A 25001-nucleotide genomic window follows, 5' to 3' on the forward strand; every position below is an offset into this window, starting at 1 on the left:
GGCTATGGCCTTGGGCTCCAGGCTGAAGTGATCTTACAAACCACCTGATGTTTGCTTGCAGAAACCAGCTCTCTGGCAAGGACACGAGGACAGAGTACTAAGACCAACACTCTGAAAGGAAGGCTGTGGGTGTCTGTCCCGCCCTCCTCCTTGCCTAAAAGTTATGTCTGAAGGCACCATGCATGCTAGCACCTCTTTGCAACTGCTTGCTCTCTCTCTCTCTCTCTCTCTCTCTCTCTCTCTCTCTCTCTCTCTCTCTCTCTCTCTCTCTTCTTTTCCCTGCTGCTCCTGTTTACTTTGATTTCTATAAGAAATCAGTGTGTGGGCCTCCCTGAAGTGTCATTCAGTGCTTTATACCCCTTGAATCAAGAATGTTTGCAGTCCTCCCAGGCCTGTCTGTGTCTCTCCTGCCATGAATGTGGCTTCCACCTGAGGTCTTTAGGATCTAGAACTGAGACCCACCTAGTGTTTAAATTGCTTTCATTTTACATCAATTTTTTTTCTTCTTAGGCTTTCAGACTTTCAATCTCCTAAACCCCATGCAAACATGGGTCTTTATCCTTAGGGCGAAACGGTATGCAGAATGGCAAAAGTCCCCTGCTTCCCATGGAGAAACTGAGGCAGCTGTGCCAATTCATTTGGAAGCTTTGATTTCTCGAGTCCTCGGTTTGAAGCTAGGGAAGGAAATTGTTCACATTCTTTCAATGATAAATGAGTATCTGAGGAATTCACCAGACTGTAGTCTCTCTTGCCTCTGTCCTCAATAAAAGTGGCTGGTGTTTAGGTGAGGGAGATGAGGGGTTATGAGGACACATGGCTAGGCCACCAAGACTAGTTTAATGCCCCCACCCTCCACTTCGGGCACAGTACAAGGTTGGGACTTCTTCGGAAACAGTTCTGTCTGCCCATGGTTAATGGGCACAATGGCTTCAGTTTGGAAGAACTTTCTCCTTTCATGCTCCCTTCTACCCCAGTTCAGATATCTAGTTTTCAGACCCAGTGGGTTTGGGCTGCGCTCTGCATGAGGTTAGGAACACAGAGGAAGAATGTGTGTGACAGAGCCCTAGCCAGCTGAGTAATGTTTACTCTGCCAGTGGCTGGGGCGCTCACTCGAGCTGGCATAGGTCCACTAACTGGAGGAACATTCCTCCATTATCACGAATAGGAGCTGGCTTCAAAATGAAGTGCCAGGGGTGAAGGCATCCCACCAGGTTTGGGGTTCAGCTTACAGATCCCAGTCAAGAGAGCCCCCAGGCTTCAGTACCAAAGGCCATGTGAAGGACAAGCAGAACCCATATTACCCAAGAGTGCCCACTCTCACCTCTCTCCTTATACGAGAGGAATTCCAGACACAATTTCCTGGTTGGCATGGCTCTTCTCCTCACCTAGCATTTTGTCTCCCAGGAAAGCCACTGCCTCTTTTAACATTATTATATTAATCCAGCTTCTATCACCAGAGGTAGGAAAGCTCAGAAAGTCTCTAAAGTTCTTTAGAAAAAAAAAAAAAAGACCAAAGTCTAAAGAGTTGACTGATCCAGAATCATAATGGACTTAAAGGGAAGATGGGAAGAGAGAGAGAGAGAGAGAGAGAGAGAGAGAGAGAGAGAGAGAGAGAGAGAGAGAGTGTGTTAAATGTCTAGGGACTTATGCTTTTTCTGGTTTCCAGAATTGAAGTCTTTGCTGTTTTTTGAGTATCTTAGAGAGGTGGGCTACGGTTAGCTCTATGAGCTACAGGTAGAAACCCCTGAAACAGACTTGTAAGATACTGGACCTTCTCTGGAGTCCTCCTGTAAGGTAATCAGGGTTGGCTTTGAACACAGGAGGCACTGCTGGTCTCATATAAACCAGCACATGCATCTACACACACACACACACACACACACACACACACACACGTCACCTACGTTGCATAAGAATAGACACAGGGCTGGTGGGGGAATCGCACCATCGGTGATGCGTTATGAAAGAGCAAGCTTTCCATCAAAACATGAGCAGAGTCTGCAGTTGTTGGGTGGCTCAAAGCATAAATGCTGTCCAATAACAATCATGGCAGTTGGGCCTGAAAGGGTCCTGAAGTTTGCCTAAGGATGTAGGTGTCAGGAGGTCACAGGTCACTATTGAGACATGCAGGACAAAGGATTGTCTGCAGCCAGAAGGAATTATGATTCCTGATGAGCACAGATGTGGCTTATAGCCCTTGAGGGATCGAGGCGGCTGGCTGATATTCAGGCGGCGTGCGTGCATGCACAGGGCCGTTTATTATATTCTGTGTGGTCCTATTCGGCTTTGTGCAAATTTCTGAATTCATCCAGTGCTTCTCAACTGTGAAATCTGTGTGACTTCCCAGCGATCCCCTGGTAACAGGCCCGGAGCAATTCACACCTTCAATACAGAACTGACCATACTTTCTCTTTCTGCTTGTTCCTTGATCAAAGCGGCTGTGGTCTTCCTCCTTCAACCTGTAAATACGCAAAATGCTCTTTTAGCAACAATAACTAAGGCATCTCTTCCTTTGAGAGGAAAAGTAAACGCATCGGAGCTCAGGGAGGCTCCTGATGTAAATCTCTAGAGCCGCAGTTCTCAACCTGTGGGTCATGACCCCTTTGGGGGTCCAATGACTTTTTCACAGGGGTCAAATATCAGATGTCCTTCATATTAGATATTTATATTCTGATTCATAACAATAGCAAAGTTACTGTTATGAAGTAGCAACAAAAATAATTTTATGGTTGTGGGATCGCCACAATGTGAAGAACGGTATTAAAGGGTTGCAGCTTTAGGAAGGGTCAGAACCACTGCTCTAGAGCCTTCAAAGCCTTGAGGACAGGACCATTAAGTAACAGAGTAAATGAAGAACTTGTTCCCAGAGGTACTGTAGAGAAAAGAACTGTAGAGGGGACAGGGAACCACATAGGCAAGGCACAGAGTCGATGGCAGAGCCATCAGATCTGAGGTGACCCCATGAACTGTGGTGAGAGGTGGTTCATTTTAAATACGGCAGGATGCAGATAGATGTAAGGACCCCATTCTGTCACAGGTATTTGGGATCCCTCAGAAAGCAGCAAGGGGTCATCAGAAGCTTCTGAGCAGAAGATAGAAAGGCCTTGCAAGACGGAGGACCTGAGTTTGATCCCCAATTACCTCCCCTGACCCCGTGCAAAATCTGGGTATGTTGACCAAGTTTTATAAGCCCAGTTGGAGGGAAGCAGAGGCAGGCAGATTCCTGGGGCTTGCTGCCTAGCTACCTTAGCATATTTGATGTGTTCCAGGCTGGTGAGAGACCTTCTCAGAAAAAGAAAAGTTAATTATGGGATGGCACACATACACACAGAAATCCCAGGGTACAGGTTGGTGAAGAGTACCCTAGAGATGGATACTGGCCTAGGAAGTCAAGGCCAGGGTTGCTGTCTCTTGGAACTGTACATTTCTTATGTTCTTTTGATACTTCTAGTTAGTCTTGTTGGGTGGAAACCACTCTGTCTGTTTCATAGGTTGCTGGAAATTCAGTAATCACCCTAGGTCCATGATGCCCAGAGAACAACAGCATCCAGCACCTTGGGGAGGTCTCTAGATTGCACTTGGGTTCTTTCTGTGACCCACAGGGTCCATGATAGAAACATGACCAAATAGTGACTTAAGCCAAGTAGCGAGTGGAAGGCTTCTGGTCATGGTCTGCCACAGCCATTTCTCCCAAATGTCTTTGTGACAGTTAATCTGGTATCTTTGGTAAATCAAGGTTAACCCAGAGGCCTTGTCACCTATCTCCATGGCCAGAGCTAGGACAGCAATTGAAGAAATAAAGAACAGTCACTTAATGAAGTTTCCAATGTTTGGATGAATACAGTCTGAGAGCAGGGGAGTGGGTGGGATACTTGGAGCAACTGCTATGTGTCCATTGTACAGTATATGCCCTGAGTACTTGCACATTCGCTAATTCATTGTGACCTAAGGGGTGGACCTTGTTAACAATGAGGAAATCGAAGCCCAAGGGAGGCTAATAATGTCCCTGAGCATACATGGCTATGGCCTGATGGAGCCAGGATTTAAGCCCAGGTCACCCAGCTCCAGAGCCTACACATTCTGCTTTCCTCGTTCATTACCATTTCTCTCTTCTGAAGCACTTCTGCCAGTGCTCTTCTGAATTCATGGAATATATGAAGACCTGGGCTCTATTTTCTCTAATAAGAGCATCTCTTCCTGGTGTGTGGCCTGTGCACAATCTCATCATATCTGTCCATTCCCACTCCTAGAAGATCACTCCAGTGCCTGTAACATCTGAGAGGAGTACCCGTGAGGAAGGATGTAAATGGACCTAGAGCTGGCAGGCCTTCTGCCTGGTTCCCTTCACACTGCACTGATGACAGTCCCCTTGCCACCATCCTCCAGCTTCTAGATAAGGGACATGGGACTCACCCAGTAGATAGATGGCAAAGCTGTGATCAAAACAGGGATCCTCCAGCTCTCAGCCAGACATCATAAAGGGGGAATTTAGAGACCCATCTGTGCTTAATACAAATGCTAGAACACGACAAATGTGTTCTGCCAACTAGTCTCTAACAAGAGGTTCTGAACTCTTACCATACCAACCTTGTGAAGGCTTTTGTTTCCCATGGGTATCCTTAGTTAATTATTTTAAAATAAATAATCGTGTAGCCTGTGGTAGGGGAGAAGCCTCTGTGTGGCCCATATTTGATCATCAGAGGACTGACTCTTTTCCTTCAGCCAAATTAAATAGGCTAAGTCCAGAGACTGTTTGACTTGAGACCAAATCGATGGTGGGGACAGGCTGGGAGGTGAGCACATACCTGACTCCCAGTGTTATCACCGCTCTCTTGGGAGCAGGGTATCTTGGGAAGGTAAATAGCTGGTCAGGGAGTCAAAATATGCAGGTGAAATCAGAGTGAAGTCCAGATGCTTCCAAAGGAAAGAGCAGCAGGACAGCAGCCAGGTCTGCCAAGTAGCTTCCTGGGTAATGCAGCAAGCAGTCTTGCCAGAGCAGGAGCCTCAAAAAATTGCTCTCTACCAGAACATTCCATCTGTGCTAAGGATGACCTTAGGAGTCCTAGAATTTGAGAATCTTCATATCCATGTCTTGAGGTCTATCCTACTACCAGCTCATCCTGCCATGTATCTTTGCTTGCAGTTCAGGGGCATTTAGCATAATGCTAGGAGCTGGAAAGAGGTTGCCTCCAATCCTTAAATAGCCCCAGAGTGGAAATATTCCCATGGGAGGAGGCAGAGGTGCAGAGCGAAGGCAGGATTTGAACCTGTTTGTTCATAAATCCTAAAGTCTGTCCCCTTCTTGCTAGAAAATTCTTCCTAGTTGGAAATGTGCCTCACCCTTGTGGGTTGGTCTGCCTCTGCCTTCAGAGAGATCCATGCTTTCAGAAGGTTCAACTCTTTCTCCTGCTTTCCATCTGCCCATCCCACCCCTTCGTCCTTCAATAGAAGTTGACTAGATGGCTATCAAATGCCACAACCCTGGCAATACAATAAAGAACAAGCCAAAATGGACCCAAGTGTCTTACACTGTGCTGGCTCCCAACCAAAAAGGCAAAACATTATATTTGTATATGATATTCATATATAATCTTATATTCTGCAATTAAAGTAGAGATCATGCCACCCTCATTCCAGAGAAGATTGCTGATCATTCTTATGAGTGAACATGGAGGAAAAAACAATGTTGTTTTCTTGTCACCCACCACTGAAAACAGGAGACACTGAGTCATTGTCCAGGGGCCCTGGTGACACTAATTTCCATATTGGGTTCATGTTTTGCAGGAGTACGCTACAGCCAACCGGGAAACAATGAGGTCACTTCCTCTTCGACAATCAGTCACCATGGTAACAGTGCCATGGTGACCAGCCAGTCAGTTTTACAACAAGTCTCCCCGGCCAGCCTGGACCCAGGCCACAGTCTCCTCTCACCTGACAGTAAAATGGTGAGTACTCCTAGGCCACTGGAGCTGATAAGATAAGAGGCAAGACAAACAGAACTTCTCACAAGGCCTGCCTCAAACAATGAACCATTGTAGCCCCACCAGGGAAAATGGGGGCTGTACAGAGCAGGAACCAAAAGGTAGGCTGGTGACCCAGCCTTTGGCGGGTAGAAGAGGTGTTCAGTTTGAACCCAGCCAATAAATCTGACAGAGCCCTGCTCTTGTTTTATTGATTGAATGCCTCATAAAGGAGCAAGCCGGGTGGGACGCTATTTGTTTTGGGGCTGCCAATGACATTTGTGTTGATAAAATGTTCATTCATCCTTCCCGTCCAAGGCCTCAAAAACCAGATTTTTTTTTAACCCAGAAAGCACCTCACTGTGAAACAAGCCCCCAACTCCTTTCCTGACTCCTTTGGTCCTGATGAGGACAGTGTCAGGATGTAGAGGACAGCAGGAAATGGGACTCCTAAGCTGGGAGGGAGGACATTATGGCAGGTGTGGTGGCTGGAGTAAGAAACAGTGACTTCAAAGGTTCAGTTACCAACTCTCAGATCTCAGCTCTGGCACCTCAGAGTGGTACAGTCTTGGGCAAATTATGACTTTGGTTCTCCCTCCTCATCTATAAAATAGGGGTAGCCGCCATCAGGTTGTTGGGGAAGTGTGATAGCATATATGAGAACGCTCAGCACAGTGACTGTTTCATGAATGGTTGTGCTGTCCCTTCAGGTTTGATGGCATTTTTACTGAAGTTTTATGTGGCTCTAACCAGAGCCCCACAACCAGATGAACCCTTATCCTGATCAGTAAGGCTCATCTGAGTGTTCTGAGTTCTGAGTCATACACACACACCTAACTTTTATTGAAATTGTCCTTTGACAGTTTCATACATGTATTATAGGACATTCTGATTCCTGTTACCCCCAGTCTCTGTGAACCCCTCCTTATGCCCTCCCACCCCCACCTTAGACCTACTCTCCAATTCATGGCTTTGCGCACACAAGGGCACGGGAGAGGGCTTTTGAGACAACAGGTGTATTACAACACTAACCGTGAGGGCAGGAAATGGAAAACTTCATTCTCTGGGTCATGCTCTGTTTCATGGGAGGGAGGAGCTGAGGGTTCCTGACTTCCACGCCGAAGGCGGAGTTGCACACATTCCCGCAAGGTGCCCGATCCCCACCTGTGACCATGGCTGGTGGGGGCTGGAAGGTGGCAGGGAGCATTTGCCATTTTAGACCTTGACGTGTGTGGTGTGTAGGCAACACAGGAGAAGTGAGTCACAGGTGACCAAGTCTCCAGTTCCTTAGAAGAAAAACAACATGTAGGTCTTGAGGGGAGCCCTGGTCTGGACAACTCCAGTTTCAGGAGACCTGAGCTGGCCTCCCTCATGGGAGTCTTTGTAAACAAACCAGATGGGGCAAGCAAGTAGGAAGCATTTCTCTGTGCTCTCCCCAATCCCTAAGAGACCATGACAGCAATGTGTGCACACTGCCTTTGTGGTTTCTTTTGTATGTGAATGAATATTCTGCTTACATGTGTGTGTTTTATACACTGTGTGTGTTGGACCCCCTGGGCCTGGAATTACAGAGAGTTGTGAACTGCCAGGCAGGTGTTGGGAATTTAACCCAGGTCCTCTAGAAAAGTAACCAATGCTCCTTGACCCCTGAGCCATCTCTCCAGCTCCCCAGTTTTTATGATTTCTTGATAGTCGAAACACAAGTTAGGGTTGAAGCATTGTTCAGGATACCTTGGAAAAGAGGCCTTTACTTCTCAATGAATTAAAATCTCCTAAATGTGACCAGGGAGGTAGTTCAGTGTTTAGGACAACTTGGTTATTCTTTCAGAGGACCGTAGTTTAATCCTCAGTACCTACATAGTGGCTCACAACTGTTTGGAACCCCAGTTCTGTGGAATTCAATACCATGTCCATGGATACATGTGTAATGCACAGACGTACATACAGGCAAAACATTAAGACACACAGAATAAAATTCCCAGGTTCTGGGTTAGGGATGTAGCTCAGTGGTAGAGGTGCTTTACCTAGAAGAACACGCACCAAAAAAAGTAAAATTCCAAGTCTTAGCTCTTACTTCTTAAAGACCCCTGGAGTCTCTTTTTGTGCTCTCTTGATCTTCCTTCTGAGGTACAAGCTACATTGCCCACATCCAGGCTGTCCCATACACAGTCTACAGACACACTCTTAAGCTTTCCTCAGCATTACCCTTGCTAGGCCATGTGCTAGATTGATGATTGACCAAGAAAGCACACCTCAGTGTTAGCAAACATCTGGAAGCTTGTTTGCAGGGACCAGCTTCTCGCTTGTCTCCAACACCCTGGTTCATATGTTTTGTCACTGTTGCTCAAAGTCAAGAGTCTGTTCCCTGTTAATGTATAACAAGTGCATCCCAAACTGTGGTCCCCCGGCACAAAAGTGGAATATGGTTTAAAGGACATGGTGGGATGTGGAGATGGACTGCTACATGAGCATAAGGGACTGAATGTGGATCCCTAGAAGTCACCTAAAACTGAGCATGGTAGGGGGATAGGGAGATGAAAGACCAAGGGAGTTCCTGGAAGTTCAAAAGCCAGCTCATCCAGCTAGCCTGGCCATAGAATGGCAAACAACAGGAGACCCTGTTTCGAACAAGGTAGAAGATAAGGACCACACAGTCATACACACATGTCATATACACATGCGCATGCACACATACACAGAAACACTTCACAAACCACACATATACACCATACCATACATCACACAAACACACCACACATACATATATACAAACACACACATACATATACACACCAAACATACCATACCACACATCTCACAAGCACCCCACAGATACACACTACACACACCATACCACACATACACACCCCACACCCACACCATACCACACATCACCCGAACACACCACACATACATATACCCAAACGCACACACACATATACATACCACACACACCATATCACAAATCACACAAACACACCATGTGTACATACACACCAACACATATACACACATATATACATACCACATATCACATAAATGCATCACACACACACACACACATACACACACACACACCACATACATATTTAGAAATAAATAAATAAAACAGGAACATGGGCAAGAGAGCACAAATGTGCGGTCTTGGCTCTATCAGTGCAGGGTCAAAGAATTGCTTGGACTCAGCTTGGCCTCAGCATCTTCGCCTGCAGACTGAGAGAAATGATGCCTGTGTGACAGGGTTGGTGTAAAGACTGCTTATGGCTCTGTTTGGGAGTAAACCCTCCCTGCCACCGTGTGCCAGAATGGTATAGCTACTTTAAGGCTGTGGTTTGTGTGTGCTGACTTCTTTTTAATTCCTGCAATACTTTGCCAGTGTGAAGTTGGACCTTACAAGCAGACTACCTGCTTTCAGCTACCACTTAAGGCCTTTCTTGTCTTTCTTTTTATTTGAAGAATTAAGTTTAGAGACATTTCTTAACCTCTCTAGACTATCTTCTTTCTGCACAAGCTAGGGCTAATGGCACTAACCTTACGTGTTATAGCTACATAAAGAAATCATCGAATCAAAGGTATTACAGAATTCAGGCTCTCTGAATTGTTGTGTTAAGGGTCATCATGGTATCTTTGGCAACTCTCTGGCTTCCATCCATCCCGGAAGCAAACAGGAAGTAATGGCTACTTCTTCAAGTGGGAAGTCACTTGACCAAGGTTACCAAGCACAGTAAGTGGGTGAGACTAAAACAACCCAGCAAACCTTGGCTTGAGCATGGTCTCCCTCACTTACTGTCAAGTGACATACAGCTCATCTGTTTCTCTCAATAGGTAACACAGGGACAAAAGTCATAATGCTTGTTCTGTTTGTGTCATTATGAACTGGCGACTTCCGGGAAAGTGGTTTACAAACAGTAAAGCTACGTATGCATTGTTTTTATACTGACATCCATATTTTTGTGGCAGCATCAAACTGAAGTGCTGCAGAAGTGAACTGTGCTCCACTGACTTTCCCTAAAAGTCCATATTACCCAAGGGATTTGGTCTGAAGGCAGGGCACAGATTTTTTTTTTTTTTTTAATGACTCTGACATTCTGAAAAACAAGTTCAGCAAACAGGCTGGTTCTCTCTTGTTTGATGTGGTCAAAATTCCTTATTGGTCATGTGACCTCTAACTCATTTCTCGATGTTCATTTTAAAAACACAAACAAACCTATTCAAGATCCCACCTCCTTTATTTTTTTTTTTCAAGTTAACCTTGGAAAGTGTGGGGTTGACCAGAAGGACGGGACAGGAGCTATCATCTTTCCAGGTAGAAGTTTGAGACCAAGAATCTAAAGAGCTCTAGAGAGCTTTGTGTATGACAGACCTGACACCCTAACTTCTCTCCAGGGTTCCTGACTCTCTCAGCAATACTTGGGTCGGCTTAGGAGGAGAGGTGGTCTTTTCTTAAGAAAAAAATTGGTGGTGGTGGCACACGCCTTTAATTCCAGCGCTAAGGAGGCAGAGGCAGGCAGATCTCTTGAGTTTGTGGTCAGCCTGGTCTATAGAGTGAATTCCAGGACAGCCAGGGCTACACGTAGAAACCTTGTCTGTAAAAAAACTGAAAAAAAAAGGAAGAAAAGGAAAAAATTAGAAATTATTTTAAAATCGTGACTAGCAATATGTCCGCAAATGAAACTGACTTTTATATGACTATAACTAGTATAAGGACATTAGGAATATTTCTGATAATATTAGGATAAAAAGAACACATTTTTATAGGAGTTTTTATTTAACACTGGTGAGAAAGTTTCTGTCAGTGGGCATATAAACACGTTTGTTAAATCAAGGACAAGTCCTTGATAGGATGTGATGCTTGGAGAGATGGAGAATAGGAGAATGTATTAGTGGAGACAAATGAATGAACGAACGAGAACAGACATGTACAGACCTGTCTGTGAAAACTGGTCGTGTTCACCTCTGAGCTTGTCACTAAGATGTGCTGGTGAAATGCAGTGAACTGGTTGTTCTGTCCTTAGTGACATCAGCTCCTTGACTGAAGGAGGAGGAGAAGGAAAAGAAGGAGAGAGAGGGAGAACAATTGTAAAGGATGGTGAGGATGTTGGAAAACAGGAAAAAACCTTAACTTCTCCAACCCTTAGTTGGAGACTTTCTTCTAAAATAGATTTTAGAATGGATCCTGGGTCAGACTGATCAAGGTGAACCATTTCCAAGCCTCGGGATCTCAGGAAGTTGCATACCTACTCTTGGCCTTGGTTTTTCCTCTGAGAAGTGGGCGTGTCAGAACTCCTGAGACTGAGCTGAAGCATGAGCAGGGTTCGGGGAGAGCTCTGGATGCTTCCTGGCTCCCAGTCTACCCTCACGAGAGTCCTAGGTCGTTTCTGATTTTTAACAGTCACCTATGTGGGAAATCAGGACAGAGGGCACAGGAATAGTGAGCAAGTGACCGTCGTGTAACACATGAACAGAAGAACTTCTGGAGTAGGCCAGCAACTCTAAGAGCAGACAAATACAAGTGCCATGAGGACAGGGCCCTTCCTGTCGACCCTCTCCACTGTTTAACTTTTGTTGCTGGGTGAGTGAAATTGAAAAGCCATACATACCATCCTGAAGGCGGCCCTCCTTGATTAATCCATTGGGGTTGCTTGACTCAATCGCCCTTCTTTGCTCTCTCCAGCAGATCTCGGTGTCTGGAGGAGGACTGCCCCCGGTCAGCACCTTGACGAATATCCACAGCCTCTCCCACCACAATCCCCAGCAATCTCAAAACCTCATCATGACTCCCCTGTCCGGAGTCATGGCCATTGCACAGAGTAAGTTCCGCTCTGGGTCAGTAGGGCTGGGAGCAGGGAGGAAGAATGAAAAGCGAGTCATTGTGACAAGAAGAGGCACAAGAGGCCCCCTGTGAGATCCCCTTCTGCTCCTAGACCTTTTTCAGGGTAGGGTGGCTGAGACAGGGCATCGCCATCTCGCTGCCCTTGAACTTGCAGCTGTCTCCCTGCCTTTGCCTCGTCGTTGGAGTCACAGGCATGCTCAATCGTGCCCAGCACACTTGTAGTCTTGACGTTTACTTCTCTGGCTCTTGTCTCCTCTACAATGTTTAGAGCATGTATCCCACAAGAAACATCGTTCTAATGGCTTCGAATCCAGGTCATGATTTCCTAGTTGTGTAACCAGGTCAAATCACTCAACCTCTCTGGGTTTGACTTCCTCATCTATAAAAAGTGTTGTTAACACCATCCAATGATAAGGAATATAGACATGGTTGTAAATCTAGAAAGCAAGACCTCTCGTAACTGTGGCTTATCCATTTGTTTCCTGTTTATTCCTATCCCTTTGTGCTCTCTAGAAAACTCTTGAGGTTGGTCATTAGGATAGAGCAAGGTTTTGATGGGTTTCTGAAGAAGTCATTTCATGTCATAGACAGCTCTTGTTTGGGTAGTGCTAAAAATACAGAGAGGACCCAGAGAGGGCTAGTGACCTAGTATCTCTGAGCTTTCAAATCTTTAAAAAGAAATAGGTTGTTTAACACGTGCCTGAAGAGCTCAAGGAGGCCCTTGTTCTGCAGCCAGCCTTGCCCCATCAGAGGTGGGCCACTGCTGACGATGGGAAGGCTGAAGTTGGTGAGGCAGGCTGGGAAACAGATGGTTATCTCAGGGTGTGGACGTGTTTTAGCTTCACTGTCACAGGTTGTCTGTGTGTTCTGATGTTTTGGGGCTCCACTGTCACTACTCAGGTAAAGTCATTGTCTCAGACCATCTTTGTGACATCGGGAGAATTTCCTCAGATGGAGTCAGAGATACCTGAGGGTGGCACGTGGGCCATCATTTTTCAGCTTCACACTGCCCCTCGGTCCTCTTGGCATCCCTGTGTCAGGTCTCCATGCTGCTTGCTTCCTTGTCTTGTTGATGCATTCTGCTCCCCTCCCCTCCTGTCTTCTAAGAACTGAAATCATGTAAGAGATCGACTTGTGCCTTCTTTGAGTGCAGAACAGATCAGGGCCCATTGAAAGCACATGGATTTATTGAATGACTGTGTGTGCAGCTCTCACCCTGTCTTTATCTGCTGGGTTGCAAACACACTTAGCACTTCTATTGGCAAAGGGGAAATGGGAATAAAGAAGTTATTAAGAAGATTTCCAAAGTTAAAAACGACTTCAAATTCATTTCCATTTCACTGGCCCTCAGACTTCAGCAACCAAACTAATACTAGGGAGTTAGATAAAGAGTGAGGTGCCTAAAACCAGCTTGTTTACCTTCTAAAAGATTTCATGGGCTTGGAAGAGTTGGCCCAGCAGGTAAAAGTGCTTGCTTTTTGATAACCCGAGTTTAATCTCAGAACCCACATAAAGGTGGAAGGAGAGAACTGACTCCTGCAAATTATCTTCTGATCTATATATGTGCATGGGTCTCTCTCTCTCTCTCTCTCTCTCTCTCTCTCTCTCTCTCTCTCTCTCTCACACACACACACACACACACACACACACACAGAAAGAGAGAGAGAGGGGGGGGGGGATGGGTAAGATATCTACTTCCTTATTTTTTCCAACAAACTAACACACAGATTACATGACTTCTTTCTTCCCGTACTAAGTTTGACCAACACACACACTTAACTGTATTATTTTAGGTGCTTTCTAAACTAAAGCTTTCCCTAGGGCCACGCTGTATTTTCCAAGTTTGTTCTCCCCATCATGTGCACTGATGCGTCTCAGCGTCCTCACAGCATCTCCTGAACCATGTAAGCAGGGTGCACACTGACCTTAGGCACATGTGCATATGTGCACTGGGGTAGACAGAGCATAAAGAAGGGTGAGGAGCGGCAGGAAGCTTGGCTGAGGCCCAGGGCCTCCTTTAAGGGAAAGTCGATTAGAGAGATTTCTTGTTTTCCCTTGTGTACAGGGACTTCCCTCAGGACTGAAGGACCCTGGACAAGTGACTTGCCACTGCCAAATCCTCACTATCCTTGTTTCTTCCGGATAAAAGGGCCGAGGGTCACACACACGCCAGGGGAGCTAGAATGACATCAGAGGCTCTGTCCTGGGGCAGAAGCACACCGGGATCTCAGACTACTGAGAATGAGATTCCTGAGCCCCGCCTCTGCAGGCTTTGACTCTGAGTCCTTGGGCGGGGCTCAAGAATGTATGTTTCTTAAAGAGGTCCTCTGGGTGGCCTAGACAGGCTAAAATTCTTTTCTAGGCAGAGATTTTCCTAAGAGAACAGTGGGCATGGGCTCCTGGATAAGCATAAATTCAAGGTTTCTTGGGAGCCAGGAACCAGCAGTAAGAGGACGGAAATTGAAATGGACTTTCAGCATATCTGTGTCCCCCCAGGGGGTGATATTCTAGTGATATTCTGAGGGTGATCAGGTTTTCCAAGCCCCCCAGTCCCACCCAAGGGAGTCAGGAAGAGGGTTATCTGTTCTTCCTTTCTGTTCAAGAGTCTCACCTTTTAAGTTTCTGATAATAGTATCTTCTAGAGCTCCAAGTGAGCAATTGTTGAAGACTTTGCCCTATCTCCCTGGAGGACGTCCCACAATCCTGCTTATGCTTTCAAAGTGTTCTCCCTTTCAGAAAGGGCTCTCTCTCTCTCTCTCTCTCTCTCTCTCTCTCTCTCTCTCTCTCTCTCTCTTTCACACACACACACACACACACACACACACACACACACACACACACACACACACACACAAAACACCTGGCACTTACCTACAACAAGCCTTTCTCTGGATGTCTTCATCACAACCCCGACTTCCCAGAAAGCAGGGTCTAAGGGATATTGGCAGCTCCAGGGCAGCGACTGGGATACCTTCTGTCCTTAACCTCTGACCTCTACTCTGATCTTTTCTCGCCTCCCCATGATCATGTCAGGGAGCAGCCAGAGTATGGTGACAAAAAGACCCAGGCCTTTCAGAAGAAGGATGGGTTCAAAGAAGCCTCAGGATATAGGCGTGACACCAAAGCTCAGACTTTCAATGCCCCAGAGCAGAAAGATGGCCAGGCCTACTGCCTTGTCTTTAATTTACTGCTTCCTCCTCTTCCTCAAATCTGGTTCTTCAGGTACCAAACTCCCTAGTACCTATCCACTTCACAGACAGGCGAGATCTTGTAGTTTCTTCCTCTCTGCTACTGTGCACAGAGTCATTATCTGACCTACCCCAGGGGCTTTGTGAGCTCTGCTGTGTGTCCTCGGACCTCTTCCTTCCAGGATTGTAGAAGAAGGTTTGGTTTCCTTGACTGGAAGCCAACAGGCGATTGGTTGGTGGAGTCAGGGGGGATGGGAAGGGTGGGAAACAAGGAGATGCTGCAGGCTGCTGCTCCTTCTAGAAAGACAGGTGTGGGTAACAAGCCACACCCTAAAAAAGATCTTCTTAACTAAGCCAGAGGACACAAGGGCAGGCTTCTCATCCCCCAGCATGGATGGAGACAGCAAATAGCATTCCCAAGGCTCCAGTGACCGCAGGGAGCTGACTTTGGGAGGTTATAGAATGATTTGGGCAGACTCTTAGGCTTCAGAAGTATATCTCTCCAGATCTTAGTCCCCTTGTTTTTAAAGTCACTTTCCATGTGACCTCTTCTATAATAGACACGCTGGGCGGGGTCTCCATCTGTGACTGATATCCCATCACCTCTGTTCACCCCTGGTGCCACTCTGACTTTTCTCCTTTGCTCTCACAGGCCTCAACACCTCCCAAGCCCAGGGTGTCCCAGTCATCAACAGTGTGGCTAGCAGCCTGGCAGCCCTACAGCCCGTCCAGTTCTCTCAACAGCTGCACAGCCCTCACCAGCAGCCCCTCATGCAGCAGAGCCCAGGCAGTCACATGGCCCAGCAGCCCTTCATGGCTGCGGTGACTCAGCTACAGAACTCCCACAGTAAGGATGCGTGTGCCGGGGTGGCAAGTTTCCTGGGAGATTATTGGTTTAGTCTTCCCTATCTGTCAGCAACCGGGGCCATTTTTCAAGCTCAGCTCTTGAGTGTTGTTCTTGCTTTCCTGTCCTCTTCCCTGGCCCCAAGGCTCCAAGGGAGAAGTTTGTACAGGCCTATAATCAAAGGGGGTCAGTAAGCACACGGAGTACATGGCACTTTCCCATCCCAGCCCCTTGAAGGTCTCAGCAGTCAGTCAGTGCCTTCCCCTAAGCATAACATTAGCAGCCATCCCTAACAGGTCAGAGTTGGCATGCTGGTTGGGATCTATTTGTCTCTCTAAAACAAATGAATTTTCAAGAGTCCTCATGCCCAAGGTCTATACACACTGAAAATCTCTAATCAGAAAATGTGAAACTTGAACTAGAAAGACAGTCCTTGCTAAAACACTTGCCCAACAGCATTAGGTCCTAGGTCCAATCCCTGACACTGAGGAGAAAACAAACAGGGCTAGAGAGAGACCTCCATCAGGAATGTGCTTGGTATGCAAGCATCGGAACCTAAGTTTGGATCTCCAGCACCCACATAGAAAATCTGGGTGTGCTGGCATGTACCTATACCCCAAGCTCTGGGCAGATGGAGCCAGGTAGGTCCCCGGGATTCACTGGCCAATAGCTTAGCATACTTGGTGAGCTTAAGTTAGTGAAGCTCACCAGAGGACCAATAACTGAGGTCACCCTCTGGCACACCTATACATATGCACAAATGCAGACAGGCACACATACCCATACATACACATGAACACATATACAACCTAAAAACCAAGCAAATTAAAGCCATCAACATACACAGAAAATACCACCTATCCTCTACCAAGTCAAGGAGCAGAAGTCTCTGTTCCTTACACAGAGGGTCCCCACACTCAGCTTTTCTGCCTCTCCTACATTTGCCTACCCCTGCCTTCCATCCTGAACCCAGGCCTCCACTGTTCTGGCCAAGCCTGGCTGTAGTATTAATTTCCAAGTTTGGGAAGGAGTTATAGAAGGGATGGATATCTTGCCTGCTTCAAGAAGTATCCAGGCTAGACTCGTCTTAAATAGCATAGCCACTGCTCTGAGCCTCATTTGCTTCATGCATACAATAGGAATAGTACATTCATGAGGCCATTATGAACATGAAATAAAAATATGGGTGATCGGGCTGGAGAAATGGGTCAGTGATTAAGAGCACTGAGCACTCTTCCAGAGGACCCAGGTTCAATTCCCAGCACCCACAGTTACATGTCTGTAAGTCCAATATGACACCCTCACACAGACATACCTACAAGGCCAAACACCCAACCACATAAAATAAAAAAACAAATTATTAAAAAAAACATGGGTGATCTGCCTTTCCTAAACATGAAGTGTTGCAGAAATGCAAGTGTTTACTCAGTCACTTTTAAAAGGCAAGGAAGGCAAAGGGGATTTGAGCTATTCCTCCAGCTGCCTTGGATAAACAATGCTCTGAGGTCGAACAGCCACATTCAGCCTTCTGTCCTCAGGGCTCAGTCCTGACTCGGACCTGCAGGGCTGGTTTCTAAGCAGCACCTTACACTCCAATTACATATCTTTGGCTTTTAAAACTCTGCCACAGCCTGAAGAGTTTGGGACCCACAAGGGCCTCATTCTTCTTCCTGTGGGATCTGTGCTCCCCATCCCTCCTCCCCTCACAGGCCTGGGTGGAATAGTATCACAATGGTCGCCATGATCCATGAGATTGCCCAGACACAGTAGACCTGACCAGCCACGAAGAGAGAGCCCAGTGGGGCCAGACCAGGAAATAACCAGCAGCCAGTGACCTTCACCTCTACTTTGTACTGAAGGCCTCCTTGGTAGGGTCCATGTTTTGGGAACATGCTGGTCCCTCCCTCGTGGTCAAGCATCCACATGTTTTCATTTGCTAGGTGACCTAGAATCGACATGATTCTTTTGGATAGCTCACATGAGTCACGGGGGTTCCAGATGTGGTAGGCAAGTATTAAAACAACTAAATATTGAGTCACATGCTCTTAGAGGTCTTATCTCAGTTGTCTCCTTTTGTTTATCCCTCATATTTATGTGACATCATAAGACTTTGGTATCATTGTAGTGAAAATTGGAATAATTCAGAATTATACAGTTAGTTAGTATATCTAATTATTAATTATTAATCAGTCTACAACTGTTTCCCAGAGAAAACAAGGAGTTTGAATTGTATCAGAAACAGCATGCACACATGTGGGCAGATGCTTCATGTTGGCCAGCAGGTGCTCTCCATATAGATAAGGTCACTTGTTGATCCTTAGGCTCCTAATATTTTACCCAAAGTCAGGGAAACAGAATGGTGCACAAGGCTAAATATTTAGTTCAAAGCAGTGATATTTTCCTACAATAGGTATCCATATTTTGCAAGGGAGGAAACCAAGCAAAGATCAAGTACCTTGATTAAGAAGCCAAATGTCTCCTTAATACAATGCTTTCCCAAATACAATCACCACCCCGGGGAAGTGGGAGCTACAGGGTGGTTTATGTGGGTATGTGAATGTGTGTATTTACTGAGCTTGTCTTCTCTCTGTCTCTCCAGTGTATGCACATAAGCAGGAGCCCCCTCAGTATTCCCACACCTCCCGGTTCCCATCTGCAATGGTGGTCACAGATACCAGTAGCATCAATACCCTCACCAGCATGTCTTCCAGTAAACAGGTAATGCCAGCAGGATGGGGCCAGAGTGTGTGTATGCACGTGTGTGTGTGTGTGTGTGTGTGTGTGTGTGTGTGTGTGTGTGTGTGCATGTATGTGCTCATAACTCAGACTCTCAAGGTACCAATGAGTGAGTACATACTCAGCCATGATTTTATTCTCAGGAAATTCTTCTTCAGTTAGCCCCTAAAATGAATCAACCCCTGAGGTCAGAGGACAAAATAGATGTGCCACAGACCAAAAGAGCTTATTTTTCCCCAACTAGAGTATTAAATAAGACTGAGGTTGGATGGGTCACTGGAGTCTGGATGACGTAATGCTGTTAGACTGGAACTGAGCACTCCTGACTGGGAGGGTTGATGATCCATGCAAAGGGTTTTTCCAGAATGGGATGGGAAGCTTGGGATGTCTGGTGAGCTGCCAGATTTGCAAAGGTGGTCAGTGGGGAAAGGGAAAGGAAAATCAGGGCTCCTGGGACTGATTCTCTTAGTCTAGGACCCGTACCACCACAGGCACTAGAAGCCCAAGGAATAGCCTAATCATGTTAACCCTTTGAGGACTCCCCAGTGGACAGTGTGACTTTTTCAGAGGTCTATGCCCATTTGGATGGTTTATCAAGAAACTTAAATTCAACTTCCTGGCGCAGAGAGCACGGGGTAATTCACAGCAGCTTAGTCATTGCCTCAGTGGATGAGTAATTCCCACCTCCCAAAGAGGTGCTGGAGTCATAAAGACAGCTACCCAACAGGGAGGGCCGCAGCTCAGAGAGCTGGACTACTACTACTATAGGATACCGAGAACCAGAAAACAGGACAAGATGTCTGAACGTGGTTGTGGATTCCAGAGAACACAATAAGACCTTTCAGTAGCTGGGGTCTATGACTGTGGGAACTGTTTGGCTTCTATCGATTGCTAGATAAGGAGGTGACAACCTTGAACTTGGTGTCAGAAGCACTCATCAAGGTTTGGTTGTGTTGATTGTAACCCCCCCACCCCCAGACACCCCCATAAGTCATACCTCACCCATTGCCACTAGCTTCTGATCAGACTCTTCCACGGGCTCAGGAGTCCCAACTCTCCCCTTGACTCTTCAGGCCCTAGAGCAAAGTAGGGCAGGTTCTGCCATTCACTTTAACTTTTGTTTCATCTTGAAAAGGACAGTTGTAGCGTCTACTTGTTTCGAGGATTTGGAGCAGTTGTGTATGTTAAGTGTCTGGCCTATCTCGAATGCTAAGTGCCTAGCTTGGGTCGCTGGACTCAGACGTCAGGGAGGGAGAAGGAGAGGTGTGTGGGACCCGCTCTGCCAGTCTTCTCTCACCCAAGTGAAGATTAAAAGACCACCCTCCATTGCCCTGCCCTTCGACTCCCAACTCCCGTGCCATTTCCCACTCTTTGTAGCCATCAGGGAAAACATTTATCTGTGCTCACCAGTCTCAATCAAGGGGTTAGCCAGGCGCAGCAGCCCTCCTTGGGAATACCTTCCTCTTTTAAAGTTTTATCAATCCATCTGCTGCTTGGGCAGCCCTGGACAGGGCAGTGATTAATTATCGCTGTCTTTCCCACATTGACTTTGATGCCTGCTTGTTGAAACGCGTCCTCTGGGTTCGGGAAATGGTCCCTTAACCTGCTTCAAGAAGCTCCCAGAGATGCTGCCGTCAACCCCCACGTGGTTTCTGCCCTCCGCTGGGCAGAGTGGCTAGTCAACCATGAAGTTGACTGAGCAGCTTCCTTGACATATTATGAAGGTGTCTCTGTATTCCAGGACATCACATGAGTGACCGACCCTCATCTCTGCAACATTGAATATGATGATAATACTAATAAGAATTTTTTTTATAAAAAGCCTCAGGTGGGCATGATGCTACAATACTTGTGATAGCAGGATGCAGAAGGCTGAGGCGGGAGGAGCACTGTCCCACAAGACAAATGGAAGGCTTTATAGTATTGAGTTGCTGTTTTCATTCCATTGCAACCTTCTAAGTCCAAAGATGTGAACTGAAACCCAGAGTGGAAAGTGACCTACCCAAGGTCATGCAGACGAACTTGGCCTCCAGACTTTGGTCTTTGGCTTCCAATCCTGACCTCTTTCCATTTAAACACCTTTCCCCTCTCTTGAAAAAAATACCCATTGTAATCACCAATGCCTTTTCTGGTTGGAAGTGGTTAGGAACCAGAGCGAACATTAAACACGTATGCTAAGTTTCAAACAGAAAACTTCCTTCCTGCAAACCAAAGCAGAAGGAAGAGTGGGAAAGGGCAAGCTGAAGTGAAAACGATCTACGAACTCTCTGTTCCCTGAGGCATCAGGATGTGAGCAGCTTTCGTTCTTTCTTCATTTTAAAGCATTGCTTCCCACGAGGTATTTCAAAACCATGCCTAGGTGTTGGGGCCCATGAGAAATGTGGGAGAGAACGGGTCCTTGCTCATATATGTTAGGGGAACTTGTAGGCTAAGCAGAGCCTTCTGGAAAGGGCTTCTCAGGACAGCCCATGTGCTGATGTGTGTGAAACCAGCTCGGGTCACAGGGACACACCCTGGGGACACACTCGGGATGGTGCTATTCTGCTGCGTTAATTCTGACTCCACCAGCCCCTGCTGTGCAACCTTGGGCAGTTTCTCCTCACTGGGACTGTTGCTTCCTTTATAAATGAGGAAAACCCTACCCTGTCTCACCAGTGCCTAGTCAGGTGCAGGGAGAAGCTCCCTTATATTCCTCCTTCTCTGTGCTCCTCTATGAGGCCATTCTCTCCCCTTCTGCCTTCTTTATTACCCACCTCAGTGCTTGGTCTACATGTGGTCATAGGAGGCCCTGGCAGCAAAATGTCCCAAGATTAGGGCCATTGCTCCTGAAGGCCCAACGTTTTGTGTGTATGCTCTAGATCACTGTTTCCCTTGCTGCTACCAGACAGATACTCACCTTCCCACCTTACCCCCAAAAAGCGAGTGGATCAGGAAGCACCCACAGTATCAGAGCCTTTTGTGTTTTGCCAAATGCTTGGACACTGTGAATGTTCAGTGAGTGAGTGGGTGGATGGGCAGAAGGATGGATGGACAGACGGATGGACAGGTGGATAGATGGATTCAGAAATGCTGTTTGTTTTTGGGGTTTTTTTTTTAGTACCTCCAATTTTCCAACAAGCATTCAATCTGCTGTCCTACCATATATTATCTGGCTAACTCTCTTCCTCCTCCTGCTAAGTAGATTTGTGCATAAAACTAAGGCTCTAAGGTGAAGAGGGAGATGAGCAGTTTCACACAATGATAAACCCCATAGCAGACTTCTACCAGACTGTAATCTTTCTGCCTCAGATTCGCTGACAGCATTCACTTCCCAATATCTTTTCCTTTCTTCTTAATTTTATTGTAACTTACTTTTTGAGGTAACAGTTTGGGGTCCTTCGGGTAGCCTCTGAACCAGTCGCTGCTTTCCTGGAAGGCGGGAGAGAGTGTGCTTATGTGCAGAAAGGAAACTGATTGGAAACTTAGATCCTAGAGGGACGATCCCTGGCTGGCTTGGAACTCACTGTTCAAACAAGGCTGGCATCACTTTTGCATTGATCCTCCTGTCTCTACCTCCCAGGGTCTGGGATTTGCAGGTGTGTGTCACCATACTTGGCTTCCAATAACTATGCATTCTTAAGCACCGCAATGATGATGCGGGGTTGTGCAAGCACACGGCTGGATCTAGATGTGAACTCGTAGTTGTGTCACTCATCCCAGGACTTACTGTTGCTACTACAGACCTGCCTCAGGGTCTTAACAGAATCAAGTTTCAGGATTCCTAGGCTGCCAAGAGTCTCCTTCCACCTGTCCTTTCCAGAGAATTTGCCTCTTCTTCTTCAACACCTGGGTGTCTCGAGCCACATTCTGAGAGGGTTTGTGCCTGAGCTCCTGCGTAGTCACAGCCCGAAGACCTCGGAATAAGATTGCACCAAGCAATGACTGCCGTAAGAACCAGAGTGGGCAGGCTGTAAGCTGACTCCTGTTCACATAACACACTCTACCCATTGTTTCCCTTCCTAGTTTATAGAGAGGTCAAGAGAAGTCCCCAGAGGTGCTAACAAGAGAAAGTGAGTTGTTTCATCATGAACCCCCTGCAGCAGCCCCTCCTTGTCAAACTTCCTTCATTGCTGGGGTTAGGGAAGGAAGCAAGGTCTGATGGTTAGGAGCTGGGAGCTGGCCAGACCCAGACTCAGAATTCTACTACCTTCTACCCATAAGCCCTCAGGGAAATATGTCAAGCTCCAGTTTCCTTCTGTATACATTGAAATCTCTTTCATGAGATCATTGCAAGGACCGACTACAAGAAGTTCCTAGTAGAACATGCCTCTCTATGTTTGATCCAGGGGAACATCTAGTCCATGGAAGCTAGGTCACATCTGGTTTCTGCTGCTAGTAACCCCGAGTGTCTCCTGGGTCTGAGAAAGAGGTTTATAAATGACCAATACCATCTATTTCCTCCTGTAGCTCTGACTATGTGTACCTCTGTGAATCGTGTACATGTGGTGCCCAAGGTGGCCAGAATTGATGTTGAATTCCCTGGGACTGGAGTTATAGCTGGTTGTGAGTGCTCGATAAATGCTAGGAACTGAACTCCAGTCCCGGCAAGAGCAGCAAGTGCTCCTAACCACTGAGCTATCTCTCCAGCCCCAAGGCAATGATTATACACCATAGCTAAGTGTAATAGCTTTGCCATTACAGGTCCCTATGGATTTTGCTTATAGTCTGTATAGATTGTAGTTCCTTCCCCTCTAAAATTATAACTATAATGATTACTTTCACACAGTAGAGCTACAATTAGCCTAACAAATTACCAATAGAAGTGAGCTATTTCACCCACCAATCTTCTCTCTTTCCTTACTCCCAGTTCAGTCTCGAGACCAGTGCAGGCTTCTGGCCTCGCCCTCCACTGTGTCTCACTACCACCACCGCCATGCTATAGATTCAGTGGCTGCTTTCTGATACCATGCTGCAGCCAATCCCTCCCTCCCTTGCCTCTTGGATTTTAAGGCATCACCTCATTCTGTAGTATTCAACACTCCTCCTACCCTTAGCTGGCAATTTATCTCTTCAACATCGGAGCACTGAAGGGCCCAAGGATCCCTCCTTGGCCTCTTCACACTCAGTCACACACCAATCCTGTGACTTTGGGCCAAGTGCATGGGCTGATGACACATGTGATCTGTCCCCAAGGTGGTCCTGGTCCTGCCCACAGAGGGCAATGACAGCGTTATCTTTAGTGAGACACATGTATGCCTGATACACACAGCACACCTTTCCAACTGAGCCCACCTAAAGCAGAAACTCTTCATTTATTTGCCCGGGTTTCTCCTTACCCAGATCACTTCCTTGTTTTATAATTCTACTTCTAAAACCCCCTGCCCTCCTTTCTCTCAAGAGACTTTAATTCTCTTCTTCATTACCCCACATCCTGTCCATCAGTTAAGTTCTGCTAGGAGACCTTTAGAATTCATCCAAAATCTGACATTGTTCACCACACCCCAGGCACCATCATAGCTCAAGCCCAGGCTTCTCTTGTTTCTACTTGATCTCTTTAAGTGACCCCTGACTCCCCCTTCCGCTCTTTTTTTTGGGGGGGGGGTTCTTTTTTTTCCGGAGCTGGGGACCAAACCCAGGGCCTTGTGCTTCCTAGGCAAGCGCTCTACCACTGAGCTAAATCCCCAACCCCTCCCCTTTCCGCTCTTACGTGCAACATTGTAGTCTGATTGCAGCAGCCAGAGAGACCCCAAGAGAGAAACTAAGCACATCCTTCCCCTGTCAACATTCCCTGATAGTTTTCATTGCAATCAAATGAAGGAGACTTATAAGTGATCGGGCTGCTAACTCCATCCTCCTTCGCTCCCTGGGCTTAAGTGGAACCAGGGACTCACAACAGCCAGCAAGTGACTGTGCACTGGGTCTCTTCTGCCAGGAACACAATTCAAATGTCACTACCTCCCTAAACGATCCCTCAAGTCAGCCTAACTTAACATGCTTGCTCTCCAAGAGAATTTACCTCTACCTAAGAGCTGTTTGCATATGATATGTGCACGCGATGTTTAGTAGCGTGTTGTCCAAACTCTCTAGAATATATACTGTGTAAAGTCATAGGCAGGTTGTATTCACTGTTGCATGCCCTGGACACCTAGCAGGCACCCAACTATGGGTTAAATTAATAACAGCCACTTACCTCAAAGGGTAGATGGAGGCCAGCAAGATGGCTCGGTAGGTAGAGACCAGTGGCCTGAGTTGGATCCCCAGCACCCACATGATGGAAAGAGACAACTAACTTCTTCTGCAAGGTGTCCTCTGAACCTCCACACACAAGCTGTGGCGTGTGAATGCCCGCACACTTGCAATGAATACATGTAAAAAGAAACGGTGATAGATAGGGGTTGTGCATACAAAGCCCTATACCTGGTGTCTGCACACAATGGAACTTCAGTGTGCACCATTATGTA

At 46.7% G+C, this 25001-nt stretch overlaps 1 protein-coding gene across 24 annotated transcripts in view; it reads left to right on the forward strand.

Moving 5' to 3' along the window:
* Positions 1-25001, forward strand: part of Hnf1b (HNF1 homeobox B) — a 55128-nt gene that overhangs the window by 27041 nt on the left and 3086 nt on the right. For 12 of the 24 annotated variants that reach the window (XM_087569995.1, NM_013103.2, XM_087570016.1 and 9 more), the window contains exons 5-8: positions 5785-5945; positions 11638-11770; positions 15634-15828; positions 18425-18543. In XM_087569995.1, the coding sequence (XP_087426121.1) occupies positions 5785-5945; positions 11638-11770; positions 15634-15828; positions 18425-18543 (608 nt within the window). Of the gene's footprint in view, positions 1-5784; positions 5946-11634; positions 11771-15633; positions 15829-18424; positions 18544-25001 lie in introns of all 24 variants that reach the window. The other 12 variants (NM_001308148.1, NM_001308149.1, XM_087570000.1 and 9 more) reach the window with 1 other exon arrangement.

This window comes from Rattus norvegicus, chromosome 10 (assembly GCF_021556685.1).
Source record: "Rattus norvegicus strain SHRSP/BbbUtx chromosome 10, alternate assembly SHRSP_T2T, whole genome shotgun sequence".
In the NCBI taxonomy this organism is placed as follows: domain Eukaryota; kingdom Metazoa; phylum Chordata; class Mammalia; order Rodentia; family Muridae; genus Rattus; species Rattus norvegicus.